We start from the raw sequence: 10355 nt of genomic DNA, 5'->3' as shown, positions 1-10355 counted from the left end.
AGACCAAAGCACACAGAAGAGCATGGGTCTTGGATGCTGTGCTGGGTGTTTGCGTGAACCCAGGTGTTTCAGTAGTCCGTCACACACATCCCTGTGGCTCTGTGATCATTTACTCATGTCTGCCGCTCGCCTGTTCATTCTGCCAGGTCTGCCCTGGCTGCAATATGGCGTCTAGCTCATATGTTGTGGTTGAAGTATAAATATAAATAAAAATATCTCTCTCTCTCTCTCTCTCTCTCTCTCTCTCTCTCTCTCTCTCTCTCTCCCTCCCTCCCTCCCCTTTTCTGTGCTTGTGTGTGCACACCTGTGTGTGTAGGGGAGGGTGCTCAGGAACTGGGCCCCCCCCCAACGGTGGACGAGGCGGCCCACACCCTGATGACACGGTTGGGCTTCCTGCTGGGAGACCGGAGTGGCAGAAGACCCAGCTGGAACCCCGTACATGCAGGAGCACGACGAGAGCCAGGTGAGGGCTGCACACACACACACACACACAGACACACACATACACACACACACATACACACACACACATACACACACACACACACACACACACACACACACATACACACACACACACACACACACACACACACACATACACACACACCACACACACACACACACACATACACACACACACACACATACACACACACACACACACACACACACACACACACACACACACACAACCACGGAACACACACATACACACACACACACACATACACACACACAACCACGAACACACACACACACACACACACACACACACACACACACACACACACACACACACACACACTGTGTTTATACCTTTATACCATATACCTACCTATAGGCACTAAGAATAGTTAACCCTAATTGTAACCTCAGTGACCAAAAATACATGGTATGCCCTCTGGATTTCTGAAGAAAAAACACATATAGCTTCATCTTAAGTGGTGATCTTGTCGGGAGCTCACTGACTGGGGCAGGACGGAGATCACATGACAGAGATCACATGGTGCGATGGCAGTGTAGGGTAACTGCACATGTCCAAGAGGTCAATATGAACTAGATATCTGTGGTGGAGGTTACGTACATGTCCCGTACACACCTGTCTTCTCCCTCCTGTCCCCTGAGAACAGGAGAGGGCAGGTCGTATTCTCACGCACACACGTCTGCATTACACACATGTGCCTCCTTATGGATCACTGTGCTGCGTGTTGGCTCCAACCTAAAGCATATGTCTGCGTTCTTAATGCCGTGTTCTTCACGGTGTCCGTGCTGTAGATGGCATACGGGCGCCAAGCAGTGGAGTGGGTGTTGTGAAACACGGCCTCTGATTTGGCAGCGACTGCGACCGTGTTGCGGAGAGCAAGCCGAGGGCCCTGGCGCGGGTTACGGACGGCCCGCTCCACCGGTGTGTGTTCTGCGTACTCGTACCCTCAGAAATGCCTCGTGGGTCTGCGGCCAGGGTGTTCGTTCCTGCTGGGATGCCTTCACGAGGTCATGCCCGTTTCCGCCGTGATCCTGACGGAGGAATTGCGGGAGAGGACGTACATCTGCTTGAGCAAACTGAGAGCTGTAATATACAGCCTCTGATTGGCTGGGCTGACGGTTGCTCTGCCTCAGAGGGGCGGGGCTTCCCTAGGCCTGGTTGCTACTGCTGAGGCCCCTCCCCCCCAACCACAGGCTGCGTTAGGCAGCATCTCTGCTCTGCCAGGCTACTGCGGCCGGACAGCTGAGATGGGGGATGGTTGTGCACCAGCCCTGTCTTCCCTGAAGCACACGCCGTCCGTGTGGAGAAAGCTGGCCCAGAGGGAGAAGCCGATCCAAACACAGCATGGACCACTGGCTGGTTCTGGGATCTGAACTGGGATGCAGGTGTAACTGGGTTCCTCCAGCTCGGCGAGTACCAAACATCCCAGCTTCTACTGTATCTCCTTCCGTATACTGGGAGTCTGGTGGCCGATCTGTTCCGCACCAACATTAGTATTCTGCTGATGGCGTTTAGATGGCACAGGAGAGGGAGATGGGGTCACCAATGTGAGTCCAATTTCTGGAAGTTGTTGAGATATAATGTTGGTTACGCCTTCTGTCGATGAAGTGGGCGGTGCAAGGCTGGTGGCGGAGATGAGAAGCAGTCAGCTCAGCGTCTGTGTTGGGGGCGTGTCCTTCGCTCAGCGTCTGTGTGGGCGTGTCCTCCACGCAGCATGCTGTGTCAGTTCGCTCGCTCAGGGGCTGGGGGCGTAGCCAGACGGCATGGAGGAGGGGCTTCTGGACACGCCTCCCAACACGGCTCGATCCATTACATCATCATTAATCCAGAACTGCAGTCCTGTGGTCCTGTCAGCCGAGAACCCCGCACAAACCCTCTGACCTTCATTCCCTCTCCTTTTCTCCCTCCCTCTCTGTACACGTTCTTTCTTTTTTCTTTCTTCCCTTCTTCTCTCTTCCTTCTCTCACCACCCCGTCACGTTTCACCCGCTATCCCTCCCTCAGTCTCTCCCACCGTCTCTCTTGCCGTCTCGATTTCTCGCTGAGATGTTGGAGACGAGACTGCAGCTCACTAACGTCTCAGTGCTGTTGCATTTGCTCTCCTTTCAACTGGGATTTCATTAAGTGAATTACAGTGTCTCCAGTTACGTAACGTTCAATTGCACTGGAAAAATCCATAAAGGCCAAAGACCATTTTGCCCAACTGTGCAGATCTCAGCATAAAGACGGGAGAGTGAATCACTTAGAGCTCGTCAGCACTGGGTCCCTTCACTGTGTGTGTGTGTGTGTGTGTGTGTGTGTGTGTGTGTGTGTGCGTGTGTGTGTGTGTGGCGTGTGTGCGTGCGTGCGTGCGTGCGTGCGTGCGTGCGTGCGTGCGTGCGGGGGCGGGCGTGCGTGCGTGTGTGAGAATGCTGTTGCTGTTTAAATCATACCATATGCCTCAGTATTATAATGTACTGTGGTCAATTTGAGGGACTGTATGGGGAAGTTAAATCATATGTGGTGTTCAGAAACGTGGAGGTATGGTGGAGATATGGTGTAGGTAGCAGGTCGGACTAAACAAGACTGTCTCAGAGAAGAACAGAAAGAAACATGCACATACACACACACACACACACACACACAAGAGCCTCGGGAGGCACAGTAACACCAATTACCTTCACAGGATCTGTTCACAAATGCACCGTAACATTTTATCCATGAACAAAAGTTCACACCCCTCGTAGTGTGAACTTGCTTATAAGAGCATTAAACAGACCGCACCTAGCAACTAACCCAACCCGTTGTCAACCCCCCCACCCCCGTACAGGTGGTATCCGTCACTCAGAGGATCAGTCCCTGCTCCAGCCTGGCCAGCAGCTCAGCATCACCCCCTGCTGGCAGCCCCTGCTCCACGCTGCCCCCTGGTGGCCCGGGTAGTGTGGGCGCCTACGGCTGCATCACCAGCCCCACCTCCACCCTGGAGAGCAGAGACAGCGGGATCATAGGTGATTATAGAAGGGATTCTGTGACTAACCACACCGCCATCACACCTGCCGGCAAAGTAAAGTAAGATGTAAAGTAAAGTAAGATGTAAAGTAAAGTAAGATGTAAAGTAAAGTAAGATGTAAAGTAAGGTAAGATGTAAAGTAAGGTAATATGTAAAGTAAGATGTAAAGTAAGGTAATATGTAAAGTAAGATGTAAAGTAAGGTAATATGTAAAGTAAAGTAAGATGTAAAGTAAGGTAATATGTAAAGTAAAGTAAGATGTAAAGTAAAGTAAGATGAGACCTTGAGGTCCCGCGATCAGCATATTTGATTACAGACATCCTGATTGGTTGGAACCGAGGTCCTTAAAGGAAACCCTCTGGTCAATACTGTTGACTAGTACGGTCAGACATCATCCCATTTACACCACTGGCTGTGGCCATGTGGTACTGCTGAACACATCTTGTGTTACTGCTGTGTTCTATGTTCTGTGTCCCCGCCAGCCACACTGACCAGTTACTCTGAGAGTGCTGACCGGGGGTGGCAAGCAGGTGGATGGGTGTCGTGGGGGCCTCAAGTTGTGGCCCCCTCCCAAGGCGGCGGACTGCTTCTTGTACCGCGTGGACGAGAACATGGCGGCCTCCACGTACAGTCTCAACAAGATCCCAGAGAGAAGCCTGGAACACTCCGCCTCAAACTCCGCCCACTCCATCCCGCTCTACCTCATGCCCCGCCCCAATTCTGTGGCAGGTGAGTGGCTGTCTCCTCATCTGATTGGTCAGGGTTTGGAGTAGTACAAAGTTCAGTAACATACTTGTGCAAACACACACACACACACACACACACACACACACACACACACACACACACAGGTTTGATGGTTGATGGTGAGATGTTGTTATTCCAATGACCAAAGATGTTGAGTGATTCAGTGACGAAAAGACTGTCGGCGTGTGTGTGAGCGCTGGCGTGTATGTGAGCGCTGGCGTGTGTGTGAGCGCTGGCGTGTGTGTGAACGCTGGCGTGTGTGTGAACGCTGGCCCATCCGGAATACAGATCCAGGGCTCTGGGAGATGTTTGTATGGGAAGATGCAGTGACTGTGGCTGGTACCACGTTTGACATGTCACCTGGGAGAAGGTGCAGTAGAACAGGTGATGCGGACGGGTTTCAGCACTCAACACATGGATGTGGCAAAACAAGAGAAAGACCAGCGGCTGGGTGAGGGGGAGAGACCAGCGGCTGGGTGAGGGGGAGAGACCAGCGGCTGGGTGAGGGGGGAGAGACCAGCGGCTGGGTGAGGGGGAGAGACCAGCGGCTGGGTGAGGGAGAGAGACCAGCGGCTGGGTGAGGGAGAGAGACCAGCGGCTGGGTGAGGGGGGAGAGACCAGCGGCTGGGTGAGGGGGGAGAGACCAGCGGCTGGGTGAGGGGGAGAGACCAGCGGCTGGGTGAGGGGGAGAGACCAGCGGCCGGGTGAGGGAGAGAGACCAGCGGCCGGGTGAGAGGGAGAGAGACCAGCGGCCGGGTGAGGGGGAGAGACCAGCGGCCGGGTGAGGGGGAGAGACCAGCGGCCGGGTGAGGGGGGAGAGACCTGCGGCCGGGTGAGGGGGGAGAGACCTGCGGCCGGGGTGAGGGGGAGAGACCTGCGGCCGGGTGAGGGGGAGAGACCTGCGGCCGGGTGAGAGGGAGAGAGACCAGCGGCCGGGTGAGGGGGAGAGACCTGCGGCCGGGTGAGGGGGAGAGACCTGCGGCCGGGTGAGGGGGAGAGACCAGCGGCCGGGTGAGAGGGAGAGAGACCAGCGGCCGGGTGAGAGGGAGAGAGACCTGCGGCCGGGTGAGAGGGAGAGAGACCTGCGGGCCGGGTGAGAGGGAGAGAGACCAGCGGCCGGGTGAGGGGGAGAGACCAGCGGCCGGGTGAGGGGGAGAGACCAGCGGCCGGGTGAGAGGGAGAGAGACCAGCGGCCGGGTGAGGGGGAGAGACCAGCGGCCGGGTGAGGGGGAGAGACCTGCGGCCGGGTGAGGGGGAGAGACCTGCGGCCGGGTGAGGGAGAGAGACCAGCGGCCGGGTGAGGGAGAGAGACCTGCGGCCGGGTGAGGGAGAGAGACCTGCGGCCGGGTGAGGGAGAGAGACCTGCGGCCGGGTGAGAGGGAGAGAGACCTGCGGCCGGGTGAGGGGGAGAGACCTGCGGCCGGGTGAGGGGGAGAGACCAGCGGCCGGGTGAGGGGGAGAAGTGAGAAATGTGAGTTAGATTATAGAAACATAAAGAAATACAGGAGAGGGACTGAGAGGTACTGCTGTCAGCTTCATGCTTATTGTGAAATGAACTGCAGTGAATAAATCACTGAAATAACGAGCCCACTGTGTGTGTGCGGGTGTGTGTGTGTGCAAGAGTGAGAGAGTTTTGGACGCTAACGTCAGTGTTTTCTCCCCTTTAATCCACTTGATGCCGTTTACTACAGTACTGTAGGGCTTTTTAGGTTGGTACAGTGTGGCTTGGTCAGTAGATGAAGCATTGATCCTCTGGGTTTCCTGCCCCGCCCCACACACTCCTGACCCCGCCCCCCACACTCCTGACCCCGCCCCACACACTCCTGACCCCGCCCCACACACTCCTGACCCCGCCCCACACACTCCTGACCTCGCCCCACACACTCCTGACCTCGCCCCACACAGTCCTGACCCCGCCCCACACACTCCTGGCCCCGCCCCACACACTCCAGCCTAGGCAGACCCACAGAAGGTGGTAGATTCCCTCAGACCTCAACTCGTCTTCATAGAGAGGGAGAGAGAGACGTTGGAGAGAATCAAAGAGAGGGGAAGTTTGAGGGAGAGAGAGAGGAAGAAAGGGAGAGAGAAAGATGCGCGTGTGTGTGTGTGTGTGTGTGTGTGAGAGAGAGAGAGAGAGAGAGAGAGAGAGAGAGAGAGAGACAGGAATGCTGTACTTCAGACTTTTCTGCACAGCTCTGAGGAGACTCAGGACAGGCTTCACACGCCATCTTCCTGTTTTCCTGCCTTTGCTTTACTGTGTCTTCCCCGTCTGTCTTCCCCCATCTGTCCTCTCTGTCTGTCTTCCCCCGTCTGTCTGTCTGCCTCCATTCTGACCCCGTTATCTCCATCTCGTCTCCGTTGCTCAGTGCTGCTGTATCTTCAGCCTCAGGGAGATCTCGCTGCACGTCCACAGTCACTGTGCCTCTCTGTGTCCTCCACGGGGCTGCACGCAGTTCAGAGCCAGGTGGAGGCTGCCTGTGTAGGGAGCTATATTTAAGGGGACTTGAAGTGCCGGACGGGAAGTGCACTTCTTCACTGCCCAGCTACTGAAAGGGAGCAGGCCCAGTGTAAACTGTCACAACTCTGTCTTTGTGTGTGCGTGTGTGTGTGCGTATGTGTGTGTGTGCGTGTGTGTGTGTCTCTCTCTCTCTCAGTACTTTGAAGTAATGATCCAAACTCCAGGAGAGTTCATGCCAGTGTCTCCCCCACAATATGTGTCTCCGCTCCAATTCAGTCTTCACTGGCTGAAGCATGAGTTTGCCATCTCTGTCCTTCCTACCACCTGCCCCATTGTTTCAGTCATCCTCTCTCTCTCTCACACACACACACACACACACACACACACACACACACACACACACACACACTCCTGACGGGCTGAAGTTGGAGTGAGTTTCAGAGGGGGGTGGTGTGAGGACTCCAGTGTTCTGCCCCCTAGTGGAAAGAAGAGGTAATGTCCTCGTGGGAGGACTGGGAGAATAAGGCGTTTTTGTGAATGTATGAGTGTTGGTGCCTAGAGTCGCATTTCCTCTCACACACACACACACACACACACACACACGGGAAGAGCTTGAATGCGCGCACACACACACACACACACACACAAAAGCTTGCATGTGCTTTTCCGGTGGGGAAGGAAGTGATACTGAGTTGTTTTGGTCTGTGCCATGACCAGATGGACTTCCTCGTCGTTTTCACACACACACACACACACACACACACACACACACACACCCACCCACCAGCACAAATTCACAGTGCTGACTCTCTCAGGCGTGCGATGGCATGTGGCGAGCACCCTCAACCTCTGTAGTCTGCTCGTCTTCCTGGTCACCCGTGAGCGGGCATCTTCAGCGTGGTAAGAACGTGCTCACTCGAGCGCCTCTGCGGGGTGTTTGCCTTGTGTCAGGTGTTTTCTGGGGCAGGTCCGTTGCTGAGTGGCCCGGTTCGGCGACCTCACTCCTGCTTGCGTGGGTCATTCCTGACACAGAACTACAGATATGCGAGAACGTGCTGGATTAGCTGGACCTTTAGATGCTTGAACACGCAGATCCGTGTCCAGGCAGGTCAGGCGTGTTTTAAAAGCTCCACGCTGGGACCTTCACTCTCTTTTGATGCCAAACTGCATTACTGTTTTAAACACAAGATTGGCAAAAAACACCTTAATGTTTGAAGGGTTTGAACTTTTAACATCTTCTCTTTCTTTCCCCTGTCTCTGCCCCCCCCAGCCACCAGTTCGGCGCACCTGGAGGACCTGGCCTACCTGGACGAGCAGCGCCAGGCCCCCCTGCGGACCTCTCTGCGCATGCCACGCCAGAACTCTGGGGCCGCACGCCCCGGCCAGGACCTGAGAGGTGGGTGGAGGAGTGTGGAGGTGTGCGGGGGAGTGTGGGGGTGGAGGAGTGCGGGGGTGGAGGTGGGTGGGGGAGTGTGGGGGAGCGCGGGGGTGGAGGTGGGTGGGGGAGTGTGGGGGTGGAGGAGTGCGGGGGTGGAGGTGGGTGGGGGAGTGTGGGGGTGGAGGAGTGCGGGGGTGGAGGTGGGTGGGGGAGTGTGGGGGTGGAGGTGGGTGGGGGAGTGTGGGGGAGTGCGGGGGTGGAGGTGGGTGGGGGAGTGTGGGGGTGGAGGTGTGCGGGGGAGTGTGGGGGTGGAGGAGTGCGGGGGTGGAGGTGGGTGGGGGAGTGTGGGGGTGGAGGTGGGTGGGGGAGTGTGGGGGTGGAGGAGTGCGGGGGTGGAGGTGGGTGGGGGAGTGTGGGGGTGGAGGTGGGTGGGGGAGTGTGGGGGAGTGCGGGGGTGGAGGTGGGTGGGGGAGTGTGGGGGAGCGCGGGGGTGGAGGTGGGTGGGGGAGTGTGGGGGTGGAGGTGTGCGGGGGAGTGTGGGGGTGGAGGTGTGCGGGGGAGTGTGGGGGTGGATGTGGGTGGGGGAGTGTAAAGGTGGATGTGGGTGGAGGAGTGTAAAGGTGGAGGTGGGCGGGGGAGTGTGGGGGTGGAGGTGTGCGGGGGAGTGTGGGGGTGGATGTGGGTGGGGGAGTGTGGGGGTGGAGGAGTGTAAAGGAGGAGGTTGGCGGGGGAGTGTGGGGGTGGAGGTGGGCGGGGGAGTGTGGGGCTGGATGTGGGTGGAGGAGTGTAAAGGTGGAGGTGGGTGGGGGAGTGTGGGGGAGCGCGGGGGTGGAGGTGGGTGGGGGAGTGTAAAGGTGGATGTGGGTGGAGGAGTGTAAAGGTGGAGGTGGGCGGGGGGAGTGCGGGGGTGGAGGTGGGTGGGGGAGTGTAAAGGTGGAGGTGGGCGGGGGAGTGCGGGGGTGGAGGTGGGCAGGGGAGTGTAAAGGTGGAGGTGGGCAGGGGAGTGTAAAGGTGGAGGTGGGTGGGGGAGTTTGGGGAGCGCGGGGGTGGAGGTGGGCGGGGGAGTGTGGGGGAGCGTGGGGGTGGGGGTCTCCGTGGCCTCTCTGATGTGGAGTCACGTTTCAGCTCTGGCCCGTTTACCCCATTATCTTTGTCCTGGAGTGCTGAGTCACTGTTAGCGTTAGCGTTAGCAGGTGGGTCACGTGATCTCCGTGGCGATCGGCAAGTTATCGCAGTCTCCCGGAGCAAGCAGTTCCCCTGAGCTGACGTCCACTGTAGGACTGGAACTGCTTGTTTATGTGGAGACGTACACAACGCCACACGCACAGTTCTGGCACCGCTCAAACTCGCTCACGCAGGCCTGCGCAACACACCGGACACAACACCAGGAGACACAGAGACATTACACACGTCTCCCACATGCAGATTCAGAGACGCACGTCCAGCAGCCCTACGTAAGGATGAAAGAACAGACAGCTCGGCTCGCAGGAAGCGTAGCAGCACAGAACAGTGTTTTTGTCATTTTCTCCACCCCCTCTCCCTCCATCACTCCCTCACACTGTCCCCCTCTCTTCACTCACACACTCTTACTCTTTCTTACTCTTTATCTATTTTCCCAGTGTCTCTCCCTCCCTCTCTTTATCCGTCTCAGTTCCATCTCTTACTGTGTCTTCATCTCAGTTTGTCGCTGTCTTATTCTTTCTTCTCCCTCTCTCTTCCTTCCTCTCTCCCTCCCTCTCTCTCCCTCTCTCTCTCTCCCTCCCTGTACTAATGCTAGCGCCCCCATCTTATACACAAATTCCTATAAGGGCTGTTTTGCTCCACCTTGTTTACCTCTACTCATTTACATATACAGATATGATTGATTATGCATATGCAAAAAAGATAACATTCACTAAAATAATTATAATATAACTGAAGCAGATAATCTAGATGAGTGTGCATTCTGACTGATCAGGGTTGTGGTTATGCATATGTATGTTGTATGATCATGAAAGTGTGGAGGATTACAGTGATGAATGTTAAATATGTATTATGAGGATTATTCAAAGGATTAATTGAGAACGTTTCATGGAATGCATATGAGAACAAACACGATGAATATTAAGCATGTTATTTGCATAATCATGATTTCAGTTCATTCAAACACCACCAACAACATGAACAATATTAATAATAACAATTCTACTGCTACTAATGATAATTGCAGTTGTTTAGTTTCCGATTACTGGGTTTCGACTCATTTCAACCCTGAGCTGAAGTTCCAGTGATATTTTCATTCAGACATCGGAGAGTCA

General features: G+C 55.7%; 1 protein-coding gene across 1 annotated transcript in view; it reads left to right on the top strand.

Moving 5' to 3' along the window:
- The first annotated feature begins 321 nt into the window (after nucleotides 1–321).
- Nucleotides 322–10355, top strand: part of tanc2a (tetratricopeptide repeat, ankyrin repeat and coiled-coil containing 2a) — a 27455-nt gene continuing 17421 nt past the window's right edge. The window contains 6 exon segments of the mRNA XM_077010137.1: nucleotides 322–408; nucleotides 410–463; nucleotides 3296–3473; nucleotides 3958–3992; nucleotides 3994–4204; nucleotides 7951–8076. Of these exon segments, the coding sequence (XP_076866252.1) occupies nucleotides 376–408; nucleotides 410–463; nucleotides 3296–3473; nucleotides 3958–3992; nucleotides 3994–4204; nucleotides 7951–8076 (637 nt within the window). The 5' untranslated portion in view covers nucleotides 322–375.

Source organism: Brachyhypopomus gauderio, chromosome 6, assembly GCF_052324685.1.
Source record: "Brachyhypopomus gauderio isolate BG-103 chromosome 6, BGAUD_0.2, whole genome shotgun sequence".
NCBI lineage: Eukaryota > Metazoa > Chordata > Actinopteri > Gymnotiformes > Hypopomidae > Brachyhypopomus > Brachyhypopomus gauderio.
Note: the sequence above shows the minus strand (reverse complement) of the source record. Positions and strands in the feature narration are given on the sequence as shown.